Consider the following 26,848-nt stretch of genomic DNA (forward strand, 5'->3'; position numbering starts at 1 on the left):
AAAACAAATGTGAAAAACTTCACATGAGTATCAGATGGTGGAATAATATATAGGCTCAGGCAGCTCCAAATGTATCTCCCAACTCCAGGGGACCAAAGCTGCATACCCACTTAATATAAATGCGAAATCAAGCAGCTTAATTATTATGATTGGTCTTTGTATTTCCATTTCCACATGTAGCTGTGCTGCTTGATTTTATATTCATAATAAATCTGCATGTAATTGTAGTACTGTGGCTTTAGAGAGCACACCGCAGTAATACCCTTCTAGCAGCCCCTTAATACTGCACAGCAGTGTTAGTTTATGGGTGCAAGCTTATGATTTCCCAGTAAAGAATGCTGAGCTGAGTAATACTGGCACAAAATCATTTGGAGAATCCACACAAGAGACACATTGTTCTTGTTTCTGACCTTATTACTTCACTTCAAACAATCCTCCTTTTTTTTGCGCATTTTTAGAAATAATTCTTGATATCTGTACAACCCAAGTCAGGCGGGTAAAAAGCGCCTAAAAAATGGCCATGGAGGAAGATTATTCTTACCGCATGGCCATATAGGGGGGAGCACTTACCACCACCCATCCACCTTTTGTTTTCTTTAGCTTTCTTTCTGAGATCGACCATTAAATTCTGTTGACTGCATTTCTCTTGCACTGTACTATCTGCAACTTGAACTCACTGACCAGAAGTGGTATCTTGTATTAAGTAGTTAAGGTGCCTGCAGGAGTGAATGGTATATAATAAAGCTTGAGTAAGTGATGTGTGTTCATTTAATCAATACTGAGAAGAGATTGAATCTGAGTACACAGGGCATGCTGAAAGCAAATTAGATTAAAATACTGAGCTTCCTATACAATATACATCCTTCTAAAATTACAGCTTTAGTTGGTTAAGCATGAATCTTCAGTCTGATGCTGTTAGCTTCTTATCTGTATTGGTCATTCTATCTGTAGATCCTAAGATATATCATTTGCTTTCCACTAAAACTGATTAAAGGAGAATAACAGGGAGACTGCTAGGAGGACATGGTATACAAGTGTACTAAAATCATAATCAGAAGTAAATAATCAGCTCTCCTCCACCCCTTCACACAAGCTGATTGTTCTTTGTGGTTCAGTCTTATGTAAATGTATCTAGATATTGTTGTACTGGTCTTCATTAGATGCCTGTGTTAATATCATTTGTATAGATTTAAGCCTGCTTTCTGCAAATTTCAAATGAATGGATATTTAACTATTTATTTATTTTTATTTATTTCTACAACACAGAGATAAATAGCCTTCATACTAACCCAAGCCTCCTTTTTTTGGCAACAAAGACAAAATCCCAAGGGTTGAGTACTTTCCTAGCCTCTGCATTGTTTGCCAAATCAACATCTTAGGACTGGGTTTGTTTTAAAGTCTTTTCCATTAGATATGAAATGGGAGACATCCTTAGTAAATCCATTTACACACAGCCAAAGGAGCAGTGGAGGATAAATTTTCTATCCTCAGAAAATATAAATGAGTGAATATTAAAAGTCATTTATGCAGTCAGCAGCATGTGCTAACTGCATAAGTAGTTTTGGTTTAAAATACCAGTCCGGAGAGCACCATTTTGACTATATAGCTCAATATATGGCCACATTTTATCCATCTATAGCTAGATTCAGTAAATGGCACCTAAAAAATCAGCACCAACCCCCCCCCCCCCCCCCCGATTATTCTATAATCCATGCCTAAAGTTCAGTGCGGTTTATAGAATAGCACTTAAGCATTATGGTCATGCGTAAATTTAGGCACGACCATTTGCACCAATGAAAATGTGGCGCAAATGCAAACATCTAAATTTACATGCAGAGCACCATTATTCTGTAATTACTCGCATAACTCAAAACCACGCTCATGACCCTCCCCTTTTCACGCCCCCTTTTCCAGGCCACGTGTGAAGTTTAGGTGCGGATCCCATGCTTAACTTTATGCACATAACACCCAATTAAATCTAATTAGTGCCAATAATTGCTTGTTAAAAGCCAATTATTGGCACTAATTGGATTGTTCAATTAAATTATGCACGCAAATTGGGACCGTACCTAAATGTGTGCATAGAATTTTTGGTGACCTGTACAGAATCAGGGGGATGCTGTACTTAGAGGCAGGTTTAGGGGCATTTCAGGGCAGGACCAGCAGTTATCCAAATATCAGAAATACCAGGGACTATCTTATATGGATAACTTACCCATACAATTTTATCCATGTATTTTCAGCAATCTGTCTTGGATGAAATGCTGAAATTATGCATAAAGTTATACAGATAAGTTATTTATCTAATTGTATGTAGTCTGTATCCTGCTGAATATTTGAAATAAAATATTCTCAGAGAAAACAGAGTGGAATCAGAGCTCAAAGAGCAACAGAAGGGAGAAACTGAGTTCATAAATTGTCCAATTGATTTTTGAAGATTACAGTTAGTATTGCTAATGTAATGGTAATTATGGTGATGTGCATAGGTCAATAAGGATGTCAAGCGGCTCCCTGAAGCCTGTCTCTCTCCCTTCTTTATCCCTGAAGCCATAGAATATAGTTAAGTCTATTAGACTATCAGGCTTATTTTTGAAAGAGAAGGGCACCCATCTTTCGACACAAATTGGGAGATGGGCGTCCTTCTCCTAGGGTCGCCCAAATTGGCATAACCGAAAGCCGATTTTGGGCGTCCCCAACTGCTTTCTGTTGCGGGGATGACCAAAGTTCTCACGGGCGTGTCGGAGGCATAATGAAGGTGGGACTTGGGCGTGCCTACCACATGGGCGTCCTTGACCCATAATGGAAAGAAGAAGGGCGTCCCTGACGGGCACTTGGCCGACTTTACTTGGGCCCTTTTTTCTTACGACCAAGCCTCAAAAAGGTGCCTGAACTGACCAGATGACCACCGGAGGGAATCGGGGATGACCTCCCCTTACTCTAATGGTCACCAACCCCCTCCACCCTCAAAAAATAACTTTAAAAATATTTTGTTCCAGCCTCTATGTCAGCCTCAAATGTCATAGTCAGGTCCCTCGCAGCAGTATGCAGGTTCCTGCAGCAGTTTTAGTGGGTGCAGTGCACTTCAGGCAGGTGGACCCAGGCCCATCCCCCCCCCCCACCTGTTACACTTGTGTTGGAAAATGTGAGCCTTTCAAAACCCACCTTAAACCCACTGTACCCACATCTAGGTGCCCCCTTCACCCCTAAGGGCTATGGCAGTAGTGTATAGTTATGGGTAGTGGGTTTTGGGGGGCTCAGCACACAAGGTAAGAGAGCTATGCACTTGGGAGCAATTTGTGAAGTCCACTGCAGTGCCCCCTAGGGTGCTCGGTTGATGTCCTGGCATGTCAGGGGGACCATTGCACTACGAATGCTTGCATTTGGTCATTTCTGAGATGGGCGTCTAAGGACGACCATCTCCAAGGTCGACCTAAATTTCAGGATTTGGGTGTCCCGGATCGTATTATCAAAACAAAAGATGGACGCCCATCTTGTTTCGATAATACGGGTTTCCCCGCCCCTTCATGGGGCCTTCCTGCGAGGATGTCCCCAGGAAATCTTGGGCGTCCCTTTTGATTATTCCCCTCTATGTTACTTTGTAAGTCTAAGTGCTTAGAAAATACTCCTCTGTGTTTTTTGATGTGATATGAATATTGGTAAAGCTCTGTAATAGTGAGTAGCACTTCCTGAAGATTTCAGAATTTGTAAAGGTTTACAGAGAATGAATTTATCTATACCTACATCTATATAATCTATTTTTATCTATATCTGTAGATATTGATATAGATAGATAGATAGATAGATAGATAGATAGATAGCTGAATATCTACCCCACATCTATCTATCTATCTATCTATCTATCTATCTATCTATCTATCTATCTATCTATCTATCTATCTATCTAAGTGGTGCTCACTGTTTTGCTGACTGCCGCTGGTGTTATCCCCCAAAATTCAATGCCTGGTTATGTCCAGGCTCCAGCATTGAATTTCAGGGTATAGGCAGGCAGTGAAAATATACCTGGTTAAGTGCGATATTCAGGAGAACATAAAGCACATTCCTATTTATCTGGTTATCCTAGCCACTTAAGTGCTGAATATCAGCATTTAGGGCTCCTTTACTAAGCAGCAGTAAGCCCAATGCGGGCTTACCACTCACTGTACAGGAAGTACCGCCGGGTACTTCCCACCCCTAGTGTGCCGTCATTTCCGGCACTATAAAAATATATTTATTTTTGAAGAGCCGGAGTGTACCCATGTGGTAATCAGGCAGTGCCACGCGCTGCTCTGTTTACCGCTGGTTTAACGCGGAAGCCCTCACAGCCACCTCAGTGGGTGGTGGAAAGGGCTCCCCCCCCCCCCAAATGGCCGCTCGGCAAGTGATTTACTTGCCGCCCGACCATTTCTTGTAGGAAAGTAAGAATTCTCTTTTACCAGCTGCGATAAAAGGGGGCCTCTGCACGCTTGTAAAACACATTCGAGCACCGGCCCCCTTTTGCCGCAGCTTGGTAAAAGGGGCCCTTAACTGGCTAAGTGCCAACTGCACCCCAGGAACGCCCACAAAATAGCCAGTTTTGGATTAGGCACTCTCCAGTTAAGTGCCACTGTATATGCCTGGTTACCCCTGGACAAGCGATTTGAGAAAAAAAAAATATATATATATATATGTAAACTCTCTCTGTCACCTAAGGAGAAGTAAAGGATGCTTATAGACTAATAGACCAGATATGGAAATATAATGTCTCCTGTTCTGTTTTTCTTCCCTCCCTCTGGTATTTGCAAAGAAATCAGACAAGCTGAAGAAATAACATCTGCAGAGCCTTTGAATACTGACCACTCATCTAACACAGAGAATGACACTACAAATCTTGACGGTACGTTTCTTATTGGTTTTAGCTACCGCGATGGCATATATCTGGAATTAGTTGTAAATATTTATTGTAATAAACCAGAATCAGCTTCTTTTCATGTAAATTGCATAGGGTGGGATTCAAGTGTTTTGACTGCCTCTTTTCATTCCACGAAAATTAGAAAGTCAGGGCCTGATATTCAACCAGTCCAGCCAGTGTGTATAGTTAACATTGGCCCTGGTTCTTAAACTTTATTCATATAGCACTGATATCCATTTAACTTTCTTGCACTACTGAATATGTATATAAGTGGTGACTGTGTTCATTCACCTATGCATAAGTTAGACTTGCTTTTTGCTGGCATAACATATGCATATAAGCTATATGCAGGGCTTTTTTTGAGGGGGTACTTGGGGGTACTGAGTACCGGCACCTTTTCCACTGTCTGCTAAACTTGACCCATGGTTCTCGTATTTTAATGAAAGAGCTCAGGTTCTACATACAAATTCTGCCTTGTCCTAGATTCTATGACTGGTTGCAGGGGTCCTGGTTGTAGTGGGGTGAGTCCCTCAATGATCACTCCACCCCTGAAGGGTGGCCTGTCATTTGAATACTGACACCTTTTTTGCTAGACAAAATGCACTGGCTATATGGAAAGCACTACCTATAACTTTTGTGTTGGCCCCTACCTTCCAGTAAACACACAGATGGCATAAGGCACTATGGCATAGTCTACACTTAAAATTATTTTTATAACCAGAGCAAAATAGATAGATAGAATTTTTTTCAAGACTTCTGTTCGGGGAAAATTGTTTAACAAGACACCTATGTAAGAAGTCCAAATGGTACCTATTTAATGCCTGTTTTGTAACCAACATGGGTGGCTATCCATTTTCAGCCAGCAGTGATCAGTGTTTTGCTGACTACCAGTGGCATTAAACCTGGAAATGTGATGCTGAGCTTTGTCCGGGCATCAGCATTGAATTTCCAGGTTTGTGGAGATAGCTAACGCTATCTATGCCTCCAGCCACACCCATTTTACCAACCACGTAGGATATAAAAAGGCATCATTGAAAATAGTACACGAGTCCCTAGGTCCAACAAAAGAACCACTAAGAATGACTATAAATAAATAAAATATGTAGACAAAAAGTCAGCTGAACCCCCTCCCCCTAAACCAGATTCTGGCATGCAGGACAACACCAGAAAGCCAAAAATATTTTATCCTTGTACTGCTATATAGATAACAGTCATAAATGAGGAGCAGTGGCAAGCAAATCAAGGAGTAAATCAACCGGGATCACAGTGCTCAGACGTGCACTGTCGGCTTTACCGATCCCCTGCCCCTCTGATGTCAACTTCCAGTTCTGGGGCAGAGGATCAGCAGTGCCGACAGCATGTGTCCTAGCACTGAAGCCCCGTGCCAGCTACTCCTTGCTTTGCCCACTGCTACTGCTCATTGGGAAAATCAGCTGTGGCTGTGGGAGAGAGATGGGAGATTGGGGGGGGGGGATGAGCATGGAAGGAAAAAGGTGCTGGTACACTGTACCAGCGCGTACCGGCACAAGAAAAGCCCTACCGGAGATTCACTCCAGTGACTTTGAATGCTTCCAGGAATGCTGCACGCCAGCACATAGCAGTTCAGAACGCTACCACTGTGACTTGGGGCCAGCCAAGTGTTTTTTTGTCAGAGTTATTCATATTATAGCAAAGCTCACCAAATGCTTTTTATTGCAGGTCTCAAAGCAGTACCTTGATTGTGCTGAGGGGTCTTTTACAAAGGCGCAGTAGCATTTTTAGTGTGCTCTAATCAGCACGCGCTAAACGCTAGAGGCGCCTGTAGGAATATATGAGCATCTGTAGCATTCCGTGCACGCTTTGTAAAAGGACCCCTGAATTCCTTATTGTTCTGATTTGTTAGAACTGTACCCTTTCTAATGGCTTTCATTTTGATCACAGCTGAGATGAACAGTCAGGTTGAAAGTTTAATTGATCCTACAGAATGTCAACCGGAAGAACAAGTAACAGGTATGTCATCAATCATTTGTTTTGTATGAACAGTTGGTTGCAATTGGTGTGTGTCCTGTAGCATTGGTGTCATGCAGGCTTTTATAAAATCACTTGCGTGGGGAGGGTTTTGTTGGGGTCAATATTCAAAGTAATTTAACTGAGCAGAAGAGGCTCCCGGCCAATGTGGGGTTATCCACTGATTTTCAGTGGCACTTAAACGGATAGTGCCTCTGAATACCAGCACTAACTGCTAAACTGAAAATCAGCTGTTTTGTGTGTGGTCTGGAGACAGGGTCGATACCTATGTGATTAAGGGGTCCTTTTACCAAGCTGCGGTAAAAGGGGGCCTGTGCTAAGGCCAGCGCACGTTTTTGACGCGTACTGAGGCCGCCTTTTACTGCAACGGGTAAAAGGCTGCCTCTTTTTTTGTTAAAAGAAATGGCCATGTGGTAGGTGAACCACTTACCACATGGCCATTTCAGGAGGGAGCATTTACCGCCACCCATTGAGGTGGCGGTAAGGGCTCCTGCTCTAACCCGGCGGTAACCGGGCAGTGCGCGGTTTTACTTAGACGATTAAGTGCTGAATATCGCACTTAACCGGATAAGAGATAGCCAGCCACATAAACTCAGATATTCAATATTGGTGCCTGGACATGGCTCAGCATTGAAGATCCGGGCATAATGTCACTGGAGGCCAAAAGAATGCAATCCACTGCCTGCCGAATGTTAACCCCTTTGTTGTTAGTGGTAGAAGCTAAACAACATTCAAGGGTGTGCTCTGCAGACACAAAAAAGTCCTTTTACTAAGCTATAGTGAAAAGTGGCCTTAGTGCACCCTTACACAGGTTTCTCCTGCATGCTAAGGCCATTTTTACCACAGCAGTAAAATGGTCAATTTTCCATTTTGTGCATTAATGGACATGTGCTAATAACTCAACAAATAGTAGACACAATGTTCACTTAGAAAATATTATGTAGAGGGAAAAGGTCTCATTTGTCACAGGGTCTTAGTACCCTGATCTTCAACACCGGGCAAACAGGTAAGACCCACTAATGACTGTTGTAATCATCGACAAAAACCCCCTCCTGCCTATAACTGTATTTATATCTTTTTTTAAAATCGTTTTTCAAAAATTTTCTAAACTCAATAATAATGCTATAAAGTTCTATACAGAGTGACTGGTAATTGGCACAAAGCTCAATGTTTATGCTGCCAGAGCATGCTAGCATTGGCTCAAATCCCTTGAAAAAGCAGCAGCGAAACGGGTGCTTTAAGATACTATGTTCTGAGAGCTTTGTGCCAATTGCCAGTCACTCTGTATAGGACTCTTCAGCGTTATTACTGAGTTTAGAAAATTTTTGAAAAATGATTTTAAAAAGATACAAATACAGTAGGAGGGGGTTTTTTGTCAATGATTATAACAGTCACTAGTAGGTCTTACCTATTTACCCGGTGTTGAAGACCAGGGTACTAAGACCCTGTGAGAAATGAGAACTTTTCCCCCTACATAATATTTTCTAAGTGAACATTGTGTCTACTATTTGTTGAGTTGGTTTACATTGAGGAGGTAGACTAGATGAGAGCCATTGTATTTCTATTACATATGCTAATATCACCATTAGCGCGTGGCCATTAAAAATATTACCGTGTTATCACTTATTAACAACTAGTTTGAGGGTAGTAAGAGCTAATATGGTAATCTTGCACTAATCAGTTAGCACACTGATTAGCTCAGAAATGTCCACTCTCCGCCCCTCAAACGTAACCCCCTCTGTGCAAAAATTTAAAAATATTTATCTGCGTGTGGTTAGTGAGCAGCGATTTCAAACTTATCGCAGGACACCTGAGTGCATCCCATGGTAAATCATTTTAAGCTGTGGTAAGTGTGCACTAGCATTTATTGCAGCTTAGTAAAAGAACCCCAAAATGAAGGATAAAACCATAAGATGCTATACCAGTCAGGTGCTGTAACATTCCAAGGGAAACAACTGGTAGTTTTGTTTATGTTTGAGGTTTTCTGAATAAAGTAATCACTTTGTCACTATGCACCATTTAAACACAGACATTTTCCCATCTTCAAGAAAAGGTATTTTGGTGTCTCAGTATATACTGTCGTGATGATGCCTCAACTGATACAGAATATACGATAGTACATAAGTACATAAGTATTGCCATACTGGGAAAAACCAAAGGTCCATCAAGTCCAGCATCCAACAGTGACCAATCCAGGGCACAAATACCCGGCAAGATCCCAAAAATGTAAAAAAAACATTTTATACTGCTTATCACAGAAATAGTGGATTTTCCCCAAGTCCATTTAATAATGGTCTATGGACTCTTCCTTTAGGAAGCCGTCCAAACTTTTGTTAAACTCCGCTAAGCTAACCGCCTTTACCACATTCTCTGGCAACGAATTCCAGAGTTTAATTACACGTTGAGTGTAGAAAATTTTTCTCCGATTAGTTTTAAATTTACTACATTGTAGCTTCATCGCATGCCCCCTAGTCCTAGTATTTTTGGAAAGCGTGAACAGACGCTTCACATCTACCCGTTCAACTCCACTCACTATTTTATAGACCTCTATCATATCTCCCCTCAGCTGCCTTTTCTCCAAGCTGAAGAGCCCTAGCCGCTGTAGCCTTTCCTCATAGGGAAGTCGTCCCATCCCATTTATCATTTTCGTCGCCCTTCTCTGCACCTTTTCTAATTAGACTCATATAAATCCCAAGAATAATAAAAATAATCTTGAATCATTAAGCTTATCTACAGCAGAAGCACAAAATTAATCTCTCAATCATTGCTCAAGAGTAACTTCCAAAATAAGGATGGAGTCCATGCTGCGAAAATAAAATTAAATTGATGAAACATTTACCCCTGGATTCTATAAATGATGCACAAATTTCTACATGCAAAATTACACATAATCCTGAGATATGAACGCAACTAGGGGCCCTTTTACTAAGCCGCGGTAAAAAGTGGCCTGCACCAGTTTGGACATGTGAAATTAGCGTGCGCTAGACCATTTTTTACCACAGCAAGTAAAAAGGCCTTTTTTAAAAGGGGGCGGTAAATGGCTGTGCGCTAATATTAAAAGTAGTGCACGGCAAATTTACTGCCTGAGCCCTTAATGCCACCTATTTACTTGGCGGTAAAGGCTCATGCACTACTCCTGTGGTAATCAGAGATCGCGCGGCAATGATGAGAAACAGTGAACACTAACTTCGAAAGTACTTTGCAGGGCACCCACACTACCCCGGTGGTAGTGACAATTTGGCACACGCTACCCGTGGCTTAGTAAAAGGGCCCCTTAAATTGGCTAATGAGCCAATTAGCATCAGTAATTTGGTGCTAACAATCAATTACTGGCATTAATTGACAATAGTTTGGATTCGCATGCTCATCTTGCTACACACTATTCTGTTGAGATCCACGCGCAAATCTTATAGCACACAACTCAAAATAGGGCACAGCCATGGGAGGGGCATGGACAGGTCAGAAGCTTTCACTAAAGTTGTGTGCAGTATTACTGAATACCAGGGATCCATGGCTAAATTATGTGCCAGGCTTTACGCAAGGATTCAGTTGGCGTAAATCCTCATGCCCAAAGTGTGGTGCGGAAATCAGCTATTCTATAAACGGTGCCCAACTGGTGTATTGAGTAGCACTCTATGCAGATTTTTTTTCACTGCCATTTTGTGAGCGCCATAACTGAATCTAGTTCTTAATGTTTTCTAGCTGATAACAAAAGGCAATTATCCAACAGTCTCAGACCACACTGTCTCCATTCTGCCAGCATTGTGAAAAAAAATGACAGTGGCAGAAAAATGTAATGCATCATGTAAGGACATTGAGAGGATTGAAGCAGTCCACTTGAAGAGTTGCTATAATGATATTGGTCCTGTAATAGAACCCTTAGAAAAAAAGATTAAGACTCTCAGAATGTACTCAATTGTTTGCTTCATTAAATTTTAAGAAAGAGAAATATTCCTTACAAAAGAATAAAGTGTAAGAGGTCATATATGAAGTTAGAGAGAGAGTGGTTTAGAAGAAATGTGAGGAAATTCATCTATATTTAAAGAGTGGCAGATGTCTACCAGCAGAGGTGATAAAAATCCCATATTGTGGCAGAATTCAAGTACGATCAAGACAGATATAAAGGCAGCAGTAGGAACAGCATTGAAAGACTTCAGTATTACAAAACTCTACCCTTTACTCCATTGTGACATGATATGAAGGAGTAAGGTTGAGAAGGAGAAACCAGAATGCAAGTATAGGATATATAGCCTTTTGATATTTCAGTCCATGGGGTAGCCAAGTTGGGTACCAACAGGCTGCAAATCTCCAGAAATCAACCGGTTTGATGGCAGAAGGCTGATGATACCTGGTACTATCTAGTAGGGCCACCAATGTTCATTTGTGCTTAGGTTTCCATATTGTTTTGGAATTTTTGTTTTGTTTTGTTTTATTCAGGTTTTTATTTTTTATTTGCATTTCAGGGGACAGTGTTATCAATAGTGCACACTACTGCTCAAATAATCAACACTGCATTATTAATGATACAAGAAAATGTGGGTCTTTTCCTGTTCTGTTTTAAAAATGACATAAAATGAGATGGCATGGGAAATACTTTTCACATTGTTTAAATCTATAGATTTACTTCAGAGACTTGAATATTTATTGAGGATTGTATTGAATATTTGTAGTTCGATAGGAAATACTGTTGACATTTCCATGTCACTTCAAACATATGCATATTCCTATATCCTAGGCAGCCTGATGTTCTGACAACAGTCTCACTAGTCTTGGTAGCTGTTCAGAAGATTACAAAACTTGGATTTTACTGGTAGTTGTATGTTTATCTACTTAGGATGATAGAAGATCAAAGAGAGGGAGAGAACAAAAACTGGTGTTTGTAATCAATATTTTTTCACAACTGGTCATAGCTGGAATAGGAATAAGTGTTACTTTTTTTAAATGCAGGAGATTTGCTGTCTGGTGTGAGGGCAAGGCCCCAGATCCTATTTCCTGCTTGAATACCTTCTACACCTATCCAAGTCTGGTCTCAAGACCAACTCCGTAAGGGTTCACCTCAGTTCAAATAGTTCTTATCATCAATGGGTAAGCCCATCTCTGGACATCCTCTAGTTGTTCGCTTCATGAGAGGTTTGCTTTTGTCAAAGCCCCTCTCATACCTCCGCCAGTGTCATGGGACCTCAACGTTGTTCTCAACTAGCTGATGAAAACTCCTTTTGAGCCACTGGATTCCTGCCATCTGAAGTACTTGACCTGGAAGGTCATTTTCTTGGTGGCTGTTACTTGAGCTCATAGAGTCAGTGAGATTCAGGCCTTAGTAGTGGATGCACCTTATACTAAGTTTCATCACAACAGAGTAGTCCTCCGCATACATCCTAAGTTTCTAATGAAGGTGATGTCGAAGTTCCATCTGAACCAGTCGATTGTCTTGCCAAGATTCTTTCCTCGACCTCATGCCCATCCTGGTAAGAGCACCTTGCACACTTTGGACTGCAAGCGAGCATTGGCCTACTACCTGGAGCAGACTAGGCCTCACAGACAGTCCGCCCAACTTTTTGTTTCTTTTGATCCCAACAGGATAGGGGTTGCCATCAGGAAACGCACAACTTCTAATTGGCTGGTGATTGCATTTCTTTCACTTATGCCCAAGCCTTGCTGACCCCGGAGGGTTATGTCAAGGCTCACAATGTCAGAGCCATAGCTTCATAGGTAGCCCACTTGTGGTCAGCCTCCATTGAAGAAATTTGCAAGGCTGTGATGTGGTCTTCATTCCACTCATTCACATCTTATTACTGCCTTGAGCAGGATACCCAAAGTGACAGTCAGTTCAGGCAGACAGTTTTTCAGAATCTGTTTGGAGTCTAGAATCCAATTTCACCCCCCTAGGCCCATTTTATTCTGTTGCAGGCTTCACTCTTACTCAGTCTATATATAGTTTCAGTTAATTTGAGTACTGTCCTCAACGTTGTGAGGCTCAATTGACCAATGTTTATTGTTTTCGGTGAGCCTGGATGCTAGGGATACCCCAATTGTAAGAATTATGGCCTGCTTGTCCTCAGTGAAAGCAAAGATATTTATCTGTAGCAGGTATTCTCTGAGGATAGCAGGCCTTATATTCTCACAAACTCACCTACCTCCCCTTGGATTTGCTTATATTTTTCTTTTATACTGTAGTATTTAATTGCTGTAACCACGCTCTCACTGTGGTCAGGAAGGCACTTGCACATGTGCAGTGGAGTGTTTCTCATTCTCCACAAAAGCTCTTTTGAAGCTTGTTAAAAGCTCCAGACTAAGCAACACGGGATTGCGCTTCCCAATTGTGAGAATATAAGGCCTGCTGTCCTTGGAGAATAGCTCCTACAAGTAAGTATCTTCGATAGATAGATAGATAGATAGATAGATAGATAGATAGATAGATAGATAGATAGATAGATAGATAGATAGATAGATAGATAGATAGATAGATAGAAAGAAATGAATGCTGTCATTTTATACGTATAGATCTGCTTTTTTGTTTTTTAAATATAGTTCATGCCTTTTCAGTGGTAGTCCAAGACGAGTTGCATTCAGATACTTACCTGTCTTCCGAGGCTTATAATCTGCACCCAAGACTCATCTTTTTCTTTAGTAAAAGCAACTAGGATCATTTGTACATAAGTACATAAGTAATGCCATACTGGGAAAAGACCAAGGGTCCATCGAGCCCAGCATCCTGTCCACGACAGCGGCCAATCCAGGCCAAGGGCACCTGGCAAGCTTCCCAAACGTACAAACATTCTATACATGTTATTCCTGGAATTTTGGATTTTTCCAAGTCCGTTTAGTAGCGATTTATGGACTTGTCCTTTAGGAAACCGTCCAACCCCTTTTTAAACTCTGCTAAGCTAACCGCCTTCACCACTTTCTCCGGCAACGAATTCCAGAGTTTAATTACACATTGGGTGAAGAAACATTTTCTCCGATTTGTTTTAAATTTACTACACTGTAGTTTCATCGCATGCCTCCTAGTCCTAGTATTTTTGGAAAGCGTGAACAGAAGCTTCACATCCACCTGTTCCACTCCACTCATTATTTTATATACCTCTATCATGTCTCCCCTCAGCCGTCTCTTCTCCAAGCTGTATAGCCCTAGCCTCCTTAGTCTTTCTTCATAGGGAAGTCGTCCCATCCCCGCTATCATTTTAGTCGCCCTTCGCTGCACCTTTTCCAATTCTACTATATCTTTCTTGAGATGCGGCGACCAGAATAGAACACAATACTCAAGGTGCGGTCGCACCATGGAGCGATACAACGGCATTATAACATCCTCACACCTGTTTTCCATACCTTTCCTAATAATACCCAACATTCTATTCGCTTTCTTAGCCGCAGCAGCACACTGAGCAGAAGGTTTCAGTGTGTTATCGACGACGACACCCAGATCCCTTTCTTGGTCCGTAACTCCTAACGTGGAACCTTGCATGACGTAGCTATAATTCGGGTTCTTTTTTCCCACATGCATCACCTTGCACTTGCTCACATTAAACATCATCTGCCATTTAGCCGCCCAGTCTCCCAGTCTCGTAAGGTCCTCTTGTAATTTTTCACAATCCTGTCGTGATTTAATGACTTTGAATAACTTTGTGTCATCAGCAAATTTAATTACCTCGCTAGTTACTCCCATCTCTAAATCATTTATAAATATATTAAAAAGCAGCGGTCCTAGCACGGACCTCTGAGGAACCTCACTAACTACCCTTCTCCATTGTGAATACTGCCCATTTAACCCCACTCTCTGTTTCCTATCCTTCAACCAGTTTTTAATCCACAATAGGACATTTCCTCCTATCCCATGACCCTCCAATTTCCTCTGTAGCCTTTCATGAGGTACCTTGTCAAACGCCTTTTGAAAATCCAGATACACAATATCAACTGACTCCCCTTTGTCCACATGTTTGTTCACTCCTTCAAAGAATTGAAGTAAATTGGTCAGGCAAGATTTCCCCACACAAAAGCCATGCTGACTTGGTCTCAGTAATCCATGTCCTCGGATGTGCTCTGTAATTTTGTTTTTAATAATAGCCTCTACCATTTTCCCAGGCACCGACGTCAGACTCACCGGTCTATAATTTCCCGGATCTCCCCTGGAGCCTTTTTTTAAAATGGGCGTTACATTGGCCACCCTCCAATCTTCCGGTACCACGCTCGATTTTAAGGATAAGTTGCATATCACTAGCAGTAGCTCCGCAAGCTCGTTTTTCAGTTCTATCAGTACTCTAGGATGAATACCATCCGGTCCAGGAGATTTGCTACTCTTCAGTTTGCCGAACTGCCCCATTACGTCCTCCAGGTTTACCGTGAAGTCAGTAAGTTTCTCCGACTCGTCCGCTTGAAATACCATTTCCGACACCGGTATCCCACCCAAATCTTCCTCGGTGAAGACCGAAGCAAAGAATTCATTCAGTCTCTCCGCTACGTCTTTGTCTTCCTTGATCGCCCCTTTTACCCCTCGGTCATCCAGCGGCCCAACCGATTCTTTTGCCGGCTTCCTGCTTTTAATATTGTTGTACTAATGAAGTGTAGTAAAGAGTTTAAAAAAAAAACAAAAACAAATGTTGTTTATATTTTCTGGAGCTCTTCTTTTGAGTGCTGTTTCAATAAAACATTGATTATTTTAAAAATTGATTCTGTAAGGAAGGAGATTTTGCCCATTGGGCTTTCAAAGTTACCTGGACAAATCTTTTGAATGCCTTTTTGTGTTTTTGTTGAGAAAAATGTTTGTCGATTTATATCAACAAGCATTACGTTATTTTTATTGTAATTGCACGGATTCTGGTAACAGCAGGTTCATGTAGGTTTTATTGCTTTTGGCTTTTCTTCTGAAAGTAAGCTACAGATAAAAAGAGGGGGAAGTGGTCAGAGAGTTGAGTTCTACAGGGTCTTTGCCAGTGTATATTGAAAGCATGATTGTTATTTCAGTAGAAAATGGCATAATAATTAATATAAGCAGTCTGACAAAGAGCTGATGTACTAGAGTGCAATCCTTTTTTCAAAAGACACAATACATATGAAACACATGCAAAACATGCAGAAATGTGTAAAAAATCGGACTTTTTGACAACTGGGCTTTTTTTCGTTCAAATAGCCACTCCCTAAAATAAACTTATACATGTTGTCTGCTGCACATGAACATTTCTTTAAACTCAAAAATAATGAGCTGCTGTGGGAATTCAAGCTGAGCCATGAGCTTAGATAACAGAATAGCTCCACTACTGTAAAAGAAATCTGAAGGAGAATAATATAACCCCCTAGAAGTAAAATAAGACAAAGTTTTCAAGAAAATCACCCCAAACTACAGTTGGTGGTTTGGGTCGAAAATCAGCCCTAGTTTCAAGGGCAAGAAGATTATGTCAGAGTGTGACCTGGAAGAAGAGGTCCAAGTGGAATATGCAAGGGTAACTGTAGTACTGGAAGAATGAGGACTGTTTGAGGGGGCGAGAAAATGTATGGGGTTTTGAGTGTGGAATGTGTTTGTGGCGGATGAGTGAGGAATGTGAGTCTGTGTAGCAAGGGTGGAGAGGAGTGGCTGCTCATTACAACATATATGCAGTGGAGGAGAACGTGACTGATGTGATTATCGCTCAGAGAATCCATGCAGGTCTGAGTCGGCTCTTGAAAATCTGCCCAATGCGATACTCTCACATCTTTTTTTGTTTTATTCATTTTTTTTCTGTGAATCCTAAAGTATAATTTCTCTCACTGTATCAGTTCCAAAATCATTGGCATAATGAAATATAATTCACTCTTAGGGTAAAGAATACAAATGAGAATGTTAATTTCTTCACTTGCTGAGGGCATTTTTAAAGTACCACATTTATTAGCACTGATTCATACCCTCTTTTGTGATATAAGCTGCCAACTGCGCGCTGAATGAACACTGAGAATTACTATGAAACTTGTATAGGCATTTATCTACTTGTCCTTTATAAGAAATACACACAATCTGTCTTCAGTCTAACTACCCACTTACCTATCCAGAGCTTTTTTGTCATACCCATCCTGTCTGTCTGTGACCCAACTGCACTTGTCCCATCTACTGCCTATTAAGGTGTTTAGAGGGCCTTTTACTAAGCCACGGTAGGCTCTACGCACATGCAATATGAGCCCAAATGAGAATATCGCCAGGCCAGCACGTTCTCCTGGCGGTAATTTCAGATTTGGCATGCGCCCATAATACCTGGATAAATTGTTTATTTACTTCCTTATACGTGCGCCAGTTCCAGCGATAATCGGCACTTAGCGCACACTGACCGGTCACTGTGCATGTAGCTCATGAACCTTTACCACTAGATCAATGGGTGGTGTTCAAGGCTCAGGCTGGTTTTGGGTGCGTGCTGGTTTTATTTTTACCACAGGCCCTTTTCCCGTCTGATTAAAAAAAACAAATCCCTTTTTTTGTAGATGCGGTAAAAACTGGCCCGGTGCGCACCCAATACATGCACCTACACTACCGCAGGCCACTTTTTACTGTTGCTTTGTAAAAGGGCCCTTTAATTTGTATTGTACTGGTATTGTGTATATCATATTAATTTAAAAGAGTAACATAGTAGATTATAATAGATAAAGATCTGCATGATACATCTAGTCTGCCCAACAGTCACATTCATTATCAACTCATGATTTAACCGACAACTAACAATGTTACAACTAACAATATTTTTACTCGCTAAATTCAACTTTAAAATGTCATCTCCTCTCCTATATGGATACTTGATCCTGATCTGTCTTGCCATATATGGGACACAGACCATAGAAGTCTGCCCAACACTGACCTTACTTCCCACCCAAATATTGGAGTTGTTGTCGAAGCCCACTCCTGCCCATCATAACACATCAACAACCATGAGGTCATGTAAGTTTTGTTTTGATAGTATTCTCTTTCTATTTAGGTATCCTCTGTGTTTATCCCAATACATTTTTGAATTCTGTCACTGTTTTAGTCTCCACCATTTCTACCGGGAGAGTTTTTCAGGGATCCACCACCCTCTCCATGAAAAAGCATTTCCTGATGTTACTGCTAGGCCTACCACCCTGCAACCTCAATTCATGTTCTCTAGTTTTACCTTTTTGTCGTCTCTAACAGAGATTTCTATCAGGCTTATTTTTGAAAGAGAAGGGCGCCCATCTTTTAACACAAATAGGGAGATGGGCGTCCTTCTCTCAGGATGGCCCAAATCGGCATAATCGAAAGCCGATTTTGGGCGTCCCCAACTGCTTCCCGTCGCGGGGATGACCAAAGTTCCCAGGGGTGTGTCGGAGGCGTAGCAAAGGCAGGACTGGGGCGTGCCTAACAGATGGGTGTCCTCGAGCGATAATGTAAAAAAAAAGGGCGTCCCTGACGAGCACTTGGGCGACTTTACTTAGTCCATTTTTTCTTATGACCAAGCCTCAAAAAGGTTCATGAACTGACCAGATGACCACCGGAGGGAATCAGGGATGACCTCCCCTAAGTCCCCCAGTGGTGACTAACCCCCTCCCACCCTGAAAAAAACAACTTTAAAAACTTTGTTTGCCAGCCTGAAATGTCATACTCAGGTCCATCGCAGCAGTATTCAGGTCCCTGGGAGGGGAGGTATGTGTGTGTCAGCGGAGGCATAGCAAAGGCGTGAACGTCCTTCTTTCAAACATTTTGGATGTCCTGAACTGCCCCCCACCCCCACAGGGATGGCCAAATTTCAAGGGAGTGGAGTGGAGGAGTGGCCTAGTGGTTAGAGCACTGGTCTTGCAATCCAGAGATGGCCGGTTCAAATGCCACTGCTGCTACTTGTGATCCAAAATCCAAATAAATAAAGGGGGTGTCGGAGGCATAGCAGGCATGGGCGTCCTTCTCACAGAAACATCCAGGCATGGATGTCCTTCTCACAGAAACATCCACATTTTGGACGTCCTCAACTGCCATCACAGGGACGGAGGCATAGCGAAGGACGTCCTCAACTGCTGTTGCAGGGACGGAGGCATAGCGAAGGACGTCCTTCACCCATACTCTTAAAAAAAACAAAACAAAAAAGACGTCCCGGTTGAGCACTTGGACGTTTTCACCTGGACTTGTATTTTTCTAAGGTTGTAGATGGCAATTTATTTCAGGTTGTAGACGGCTATTATACATGCAGGTTGTCTGCATGTATGAAGCCATCTTTGGCATGCGCAGAGTATTATGCGTGGCTGCTCTGCACTGGCTTCCTCTCCTTAGGAAGGAAATCGTGTGCAAATGAGCTAACAGTGAGCAGCTCATTTGCATGCGATTTCCTTCATGCATGCCCGTTCCTTTCCAAATCGTTAAGGGATCGTTAAGGGAAGGGCTTTTTCCATTCAGTTAGTGCATCAGTTAGTCCACTGCAGTGCCCCCTAGAGTGCCCGGTTGGTGTCCTGGCATGACAGGGGGACCAGTGCACTATGAATGCTGGCTCCTCCCACGACCAAATGAGTTGGATTTGGTCGTTTTTGAGATGGGCGTCCTCGGTTTCCATTATCGCCGAAAACCGGAGATGACCATCTCTAAGGTCGACCTAAAGATTTGGGCGTCCACGACCGTATTATCGAAATGAAAGATGGACGCCCATCTTGTTTTGATAATACAGGTTTCCCCGCCCCTCCACATGTCCTAATACCTTTTAATTGTCTGTTTCATGTCTCCCGTTGATCCAGTTCTCTGGTCACCCCATCAAGAAATCAATCAGATTCATTTGGTACAGTTTCACTTTGGTGAAACCTGTTACCATGGATCTTGTAACCTGTTAGATTCCAGGAAATTCACTGACCTTTCCTTCAGCAGATCCTCCGTTACTTTTCCAACCAATGAAGTGAGGCTTACCAACCTGTAGTTTTCTACTTCCTCTCTGTCACCACTTTTGTGACGAGAGACCACATCCACTCTTTTCCAGTCCCACAGAACCTCTTCCGTTTCCAAAGATTTATTAAACAAATCTTTAAGAGAACTCACCAGAATCTCTCTAAGCTCCTCAGTATCCCGGAGTGGATATCTTCCAGGCCTATGGCTTTCTCTACTTTAAGTTTTTCAAACTGTACACAAACACATTCTTCTGTGAACAGTGTGATATCTACTCCATTCCCATATGTACCTATGTCAGCTAACAAAGGTCCTTCTCCAGGATTTTCTTCCATGAACACAGAGCAGAAAAACAGAAATATTTGTTTAGCATGCCCACTTTTTCCTCATTGCTCGCCACATAACAGTCTCATAATTCCATTTTTAGCCTTCCTCCTTTCTGTAATATGCATGAAAAAGCCGTCACCTTCCCTTTACATCTCTTGACATTTTTTTCTTCTGCCTGTGCTTTTTGCCAGTTCTATTTCTCTCTCTTTTTTTTTTTAGTTTTATCTGGTATTTTTTCTGTATTCCTCTTCTTGTGCTATTCTGTATTTCTTGAACGCTGCCTCTTTTGTCTTTATTTTGTCAGTCACTTTTTTAGAGGACCGTATCAGTTTCCTTTTTCTGTTGCTTTTTTTTTTTTTTTTTTTTAACTTTCCTGACATAAAAATCTGTTGTTATTTGAATAGTTCCTTTCAGCTTGGACCACTGTTTTTCCACTTTTCTTATTTTCTCCCATCCTGTCAGTTCTTTCTCCAGGTACTCCCCTATTTTACCAAAGTCAACATGTTTGAAATCAAGGCCTTTGAGTGTTGAGTATTATTATCTCTTATATTAATCCATACTATGTGATGATCACTACTACCCAGATGGGCACCCACCTGAACGTTAGACACATTTTTATTATTTATTCTTTTATTTTCAGCACTTGATATACTGCTAGTGATCTCTGAGGTGACTATGGGCTCATTTTCGAAAGAGAAGGACGTCCATCTTTCGACATAAATCGGAAGATGAATGTCCTTCTCCCAGGGACGTCCAAATCGGTATAATTGAAACCCGATTTAGGACGTCTCCAACTGCACTCCATCACAAAGATGGCCAAAGTTCAAGGGGGCATGTCAAAGGTGTAGCAAAGGCGGGACTTGGGCGTGCCTAACACTTGGACATCCTTGACCCATAATTGAAAAAAAACAAGGATGTCCCTGACCAACACTTGGATGTTTTTACCCGGACCTGTTTTTCTTACAACTAAGGCACAAAAAGGTGCCTGAAATGACCAGATGACCACTGGAGGGAATTAGGGATGACCTCCCCTTACTCCCCCATTGGTCACCAACCCCCTCCCACCCTCAAAAAATATCTTTAAAAATATTTTGTGCCAGCCTCTATGCCAGCCTCAGATGTCATACACAGGTCCATTACAGCGCATGCAGGTCCCTGGAGCAGTTTTAGTGGGTACTGCAGTGCACTTCAGACAGGCGGACCCAGGCTCATACCCCCCCTACCTGTTACATTTGTGGAGGGAACACTGAGCTCTCCAAAACCCACCACAAACCCACTGTACCCATATATAGGTGCCCCCCTTCACCTGTAAGGGCTATGGTGTACAGTTGTGGGTATTGGGATTGGGGGGGGGGGTTGGGGGGCTCAGCACCCAAGGTAAGGGAGCTATGTTCCTGGGAGCAATTTGTGAAGTCCACTGCAGTGCCCCCTAGAGTGCCGGTTGCTGTCCTGGCATGTCAGGGGAACCAGTGCACTAGAAATGCTGGCTCCTCCCACGACCAAATGGCTTGCATTTGGCCGTTCATTGGTTTCGAAAATCGCTGAAAGTCAGAAACGTCCATGTCTAGGGATGACCAAATCTAGGGATGTCCAAATTTAAGGATTTGGAAGTCCCTGATGGTATTTTCGAAATGAAAGATGGATGTCCATCGTGTTTTGAAAATACAGGTTTCCCCGCCCCTGGATTTCACCATTTTGCAAGGACGTCCAAATAACAACTTGGACATCCCTTTCGAAAATGCCCCTCCACGTGGTTTACAGTTTCTATCACAGATACTTTTCACTGTCCCTAATGGGCTCACAATCTAAGTTATATATTGTACAGGAACTATGAAGGACTAAGGGGGTCTTTCACTAAGGTGTGCTATCGTTTTTAGTTCATGCTAAAAATCAGCTGGCACTAAACAGTGAGACGCTCATAGGAATATAATGGATGTTTCAGCGTTTACCCCCGGATTGTATATAGCACGCCTAGAGATCCATGCCAAAATCGGCGCAGATTCTATACCATTGGGTGCAACTTAATTGGCTTAATAAGCTAATGAGCACTGATAACAGCACTTAAAAGCAATAATGAGCACTAATTGGCACTGATTAGAATTTAGGTGCACAACTCATTAAGCGTATTTTGTAACAAAGTGCGCTGAACTTCTAACAGGCAAAAAGGGTTGTGGTTATGGGCAGGGAAATGGGCGTTTTGTGGGCATTCCAAAATTTACACACACAGTTATAGAATATGGCCCAGTTCATGTAAATCTACACACCAGGAATTATGGTACGTTTTCATTGGTATAAATGGATGCACATAGTTTTAGATGCTGAGATATCAAATAAGCATATTCTATAATCGGTGCCTAAATCTAGGTGCCAATTATAGAATACACTTAGTCGGCACTGATTTCAATGCCGGTTTTTTAGGCACCATATATAGAATCTCCCCCATAGCACCAGGTGATTTTTAGCGTGAGCTAAAAACGCTAGCGCACCTTAGTAAAAGACCCCCTCAGGATCTCAATCCACTGATGATCATCAGGCACCAGTGCTCCAGCGCCACAACCCATTTCACTAACCATTAGGCCACGCCTCCACTCAATTTTCTCATTTGTGAGCACAAGGTCCAACATCAGCCCTTCCTTTCTGGATTCTATCACCTTTTGTCTGAGCAGAGTATTTTGGTAGGCACTTGTGATCTTTGTATTTCTTTGTCCTACTTCTACATCTATATTAGGTTAATGCTCTACCATGCTGCCTATTGTAGTGTATCATTTGTATTCTGCTAGCATTTATCATATTTCAGTTATTTGAATGTTCTAATGTGTATATTGCTGATATCATATTATTGCTATTATTAAGATTTAATGGGCCCGATATTCAGCCAGTGGCAGGCAGCATGTTTGTTGTGTGCTGCCGGTGGTAAACCCAGATATTCAATGCCGGGCCATTTCCAGCGACCAGCACTTAAAATCCGGATTTATTTTGGCTGCTAAAATGTTAACCGACTATGCCGATATGCAGCACTAAGTGGTTAACTTTTTAGCAGTCAAAGATAGGCCTGCTATTTAAGCAGCCTATTTTGACCTGTCGACATAGCCGGTTTGGCGCTGAATATTCATGTCTAACCAGCTATGTCGCGCTGAATATCCGCAGTTAAGCACTTAGGGGCCCTTCTACTAAGGTGCTTAGATACTGACACATGTCCAATGCGCGCCAAATTGGAACTACCGCCCAAGTACCGCAGGCCCTGCATGGTAATTCCATTTTTGATGCGTGCCCAAAACACGTGGTACAAAATATTTTCTAGTTTCTACGGTGTGGCGTTTACCTGGCAGTAATCGGCAGTTTATGTGCTGGCCACTTACCACCAGGTTAGCACATGAGACCTTACTGCTAAGTCAGTAGGTGGTGGTAAGGTCTCAGGCAGAAAATGGATGCGCGCTGGTTTTAATTTTGCTGCATGTCCATTTTAGGCCACAAAAAATGCTTTTATCCAGGCACGCTGAAAAATTGACCTGCACGCATTCAAAACATGTGCACCAACACCAGCGCAGGACACTTTTAGACGCGCCTTAGTAAAAGAGCCCCTTAAATGCTATTTAACCGGCCAGGAGCCATTCTTGGCCAGTTAGGTAGTTTTGAATATCAGGGGGAATGTGCTTATCTCCAGGTTCATCTCATTGTTCCAGCTCTTTTTACCCAGATATTTGGTCATTTTGCTATTGTTATGCTATTAATACAATGCAAGTTGTTTATATCAAGCTAAACCATGGGTGAATCTCTTCATAAAGGTGTTTAATCCTAATAAAAAAAATACATTTAGATGCATTTCTTAAAAAATAAACATATTAGGTTTGTGATGGTTTGTTATCATGATTTTAACAGAATGCTTGTCCCTTTTTATTCACAGACGAAGAAAATGACAAGGAAGCACAATGAGTTGGAGAAACTCAATGAGTCATCAGTATTGTATAGCATCTTCCAAGAGGACAGGATGGCACTCATTGAGGAAAAGCGAAAGAGAAGAAAAGCAGTGCTCCTTGCTTTGACTACTTGCAATTCTTGTTCTGTAAACCTCTTAGGGGTTTCCCCTTTATTTTAATTGTGGTGTCTGGGCTTTAGAAATCTTTTGTACTGTCCACTATAGTTGAACTTCTTTTGAGACGTTAGGCTGATTCCCTTACTGCTATTTTTCATTCACTTTTTCTAGCCTCAGGTTATAGTTTTTTTGAGGCATTTCAATCAACTTGTGGTTACTCAACTAATAATTCCATAGTATTTCATAGAATAAAAATTCTTTTTCCAGTGTAATTTGAGGTTTTAGTTTATTCATATAAAACTAAGTGCCAGAGTAAGAAATAGGTGCAGTTGCTAATTGTTTGGAAAAAAAATCATTATGGAAGTTTCTGTAAAACAAGTGGTGAAAGTAATAGCCAATATCTTATATCCTTACTGTTTGCAAATATGAAATGTTGATGTACATAATGTTCAGAATTGGTGCAAAGTTTATGAGTAAAAGTGCCCACGGGCTTTGGCGCTACCTCCATAGCTTTCAAATTTCTCCCAAAATGATCAAGCATGTATATATTTTTGTGCAGTCTTGCTTTCACCAGAAAACATAGCCCCTTGTCCCTCATCCCAGGAAAAAAAGGAAAGTTACATAATAGACTGATACAAGGCTTGAATGGCATTAAAATGTTCTAGCTCCTTGAGAAAAGTATCGAAACAAATAAGGATGAAACAGTAAATCAACTTCCCTTGAAAGAGTAAACTAGCTTCCCTTTCTATTCTGTTTGTACATGAAAATTACATTAATCCACAAACAAAACAAGATAAGGATCCACACCAGAAGAGGAAAAAGAGGACCTCTGAAGAAACAAGGTCGGCACTGATCAAAAAGACCCAAAACAATGTTATTGATATAATTCAGCACATAACCCAACATGACCATGTTTCGATCATCAGGAATATAACACATGATAAGATTGATAAAAGATGTTTTTCTCTAGAATAAATAGTCCACATACAATGCCAATATAAACAGTCCATTTTCAATATCTGTAAAATATGTTGGACAGACAAATGAAAATTCAATGGACAGCTCACTGTTAACTAGACCTCTACTGTGCGCCAACTGTAATAATGCAAATGATGTTGCAAAGTATTCAGAAAATATCCACACTGCTCTAAAAAAAGCATGCTCAAACTATTCAAATTGAGAACGCTATCTGGATAGTGCACAAGTATGGCCGTTGTTGGATAATTATTTCACATGTCCCCCACCTACCCCTTTCCCTGCCTTTTGCCTGGCCAAAAGTTATGTGTTAGCCGCCCTTGTTTTTTTTTTAAGTGCTTATGCATTTCAAACCCATTGTTAACTGCCTAAGGCCTTTACAATATTGATCCCACAAATCTTTATTTATATTTGAACTAACGTGATATCAGGCCTACCGTATCTCCTTCTGTCTGCCCTTCCTAAGCTATTTGACACCACTGAATGCCAAACAAAAGTGCAACTTACAAAAGGTAGAGAAATGGAAAAGAAGGCAACATCCAGGTTCTAAAATTAACTTACTGGATATTTTGAATTCTAAAAATAAGAATCTGTTGTACTACGTGTGAACAATTCTGGTCCATTTAGGGTCCATGTACTAAATATTCTAGGGCCCTTGCTCTAAAGTGCAGTACATTTTTGCATTTACCGTGCTTTACTAGCGTACAGTAAGGTGCCATCAAGTCCTCTGCAGTTACTGCATTGAAATGTTTCTTTTACTATGAATTTGGATTGTTTGCAATTAGCACAGATGCACAACACCTCCTCTTGAATGTTTCCACTACAGAAATTACACTGAAGCTTTTTATTTAAATTTAATCTTACACATATTATATATATACATATTACTATATATATTTTACCAAGAAATAATGGGGTCGATATTCAACGCGATTTAACCAGCCAGACATAGCTCCTAGCTGGTTAAATCGCTTGTTCAGGGGTAACCGGTCATTTTCAGGGGCACTTAATTGGTTAGTGCTGGTGAAAATAATTAGCATCAAACTCAAAACCAGCTATTATAAGGGCATTACTGGTTAAGTGCTGATATTCAGAATTTAACCGGCAGGTTAACCACATAAATAAGACCGCATGAAAGTCAGTCATATCTTTATGCAGTAATACATAGCCGATTATGGAACTCTCACATACATTTGTAAACAATGATTTCAGAAAGCCACTATTTACACATGGAGATTCACACCATGCAGAGATTTTAAAGTACATAAGTATAGCCACACTGGGGCAGACCAAAAGTCCATGAAGCCCAGCATCCTGTTTCCAACAGTGGCCAATCCAGGTCACAAATACCTGGCAAAATCCCAAAAAACTCAATACATTTTATGCTGCTTATCCCAGAAATAAGCAGTGGATTTTCCCCAAGTCCATTTTAATAGTGGTCTATGGACTTTTCCTTTAGGAAGCTGTTCAAACCCTTTTTAAAACCCCACTAAGCTAACTGGGTGTGGCTAAAATCTACACATATAGTCCCCATTTTACAACATATATAGTGACAAATTTCCACATCAGGTTTTATACCAGCTCAAGGGCATGCAAAGATTTCCAAAAAGTGTTTGTTTCAGCCATGGGTTAAGGGTATCATTCTTCTTAATTCCATATAGTTTACGTCTACCTCCAAAATTTAAAACTGCAGCTTTTCTACATAATCAGTGGCACGTACACCTGTAGATTTGTAAAAATGTGGCCAGCAATCTGCCTTCGGGCTCTGTTTACTTAGCAGCTTTATAGGCGT

At 41.4% G+C, this 26,848-nt stretch overlaps 1 protein-coding gene across 1 annotated transcript in view; it reads left to right on the top strand.

Moving 5' to 3' along the window:
- Positions 1-25,963, top strand: part of MACROD2 (mono-ADP ribosylhydrolase 2) — a 2,039,061-nt gene extending 2,013,098 nt beyond the window's left edge. Inside the window, exons 17-19 of the mRNA XM_030194677.1 lie at positions 4,784-4,873; positions 6,809-6,877; positions 23,953-25,963. Of these exons, the coding sequence (XP_030050537.1) occupies positions 4,784-4,873; positions 6,809-6,877; positions 23,953-23,981 (188 nt within the window). The 3' untranslated portion in view covers positions 23,982-25,963. The remainder of the gene's footprint in view (positions 1-4,783; positions 4,874-6,808; positions 6,878-23,952) is intronic.
- The last annotated feature ends 885 nt before the right edge of the window (positions 25,964-26,848 follow it).

The sequence above is a fragment of the Microcaecilia unicolor genome, chromosome 3 (genome assembly GCF_901765095.1).
Source record: "Microcaecilia unicolor chromosome 3, aMicUni1.1, whole genome shotgun sequence".
Lineage (NCBI taxonomy): Eukaryota > Metazoa > Chordata > Amphibia > Gymnophiona > Siphonopidae > Microcaecilia > Microcaecilia unicolor.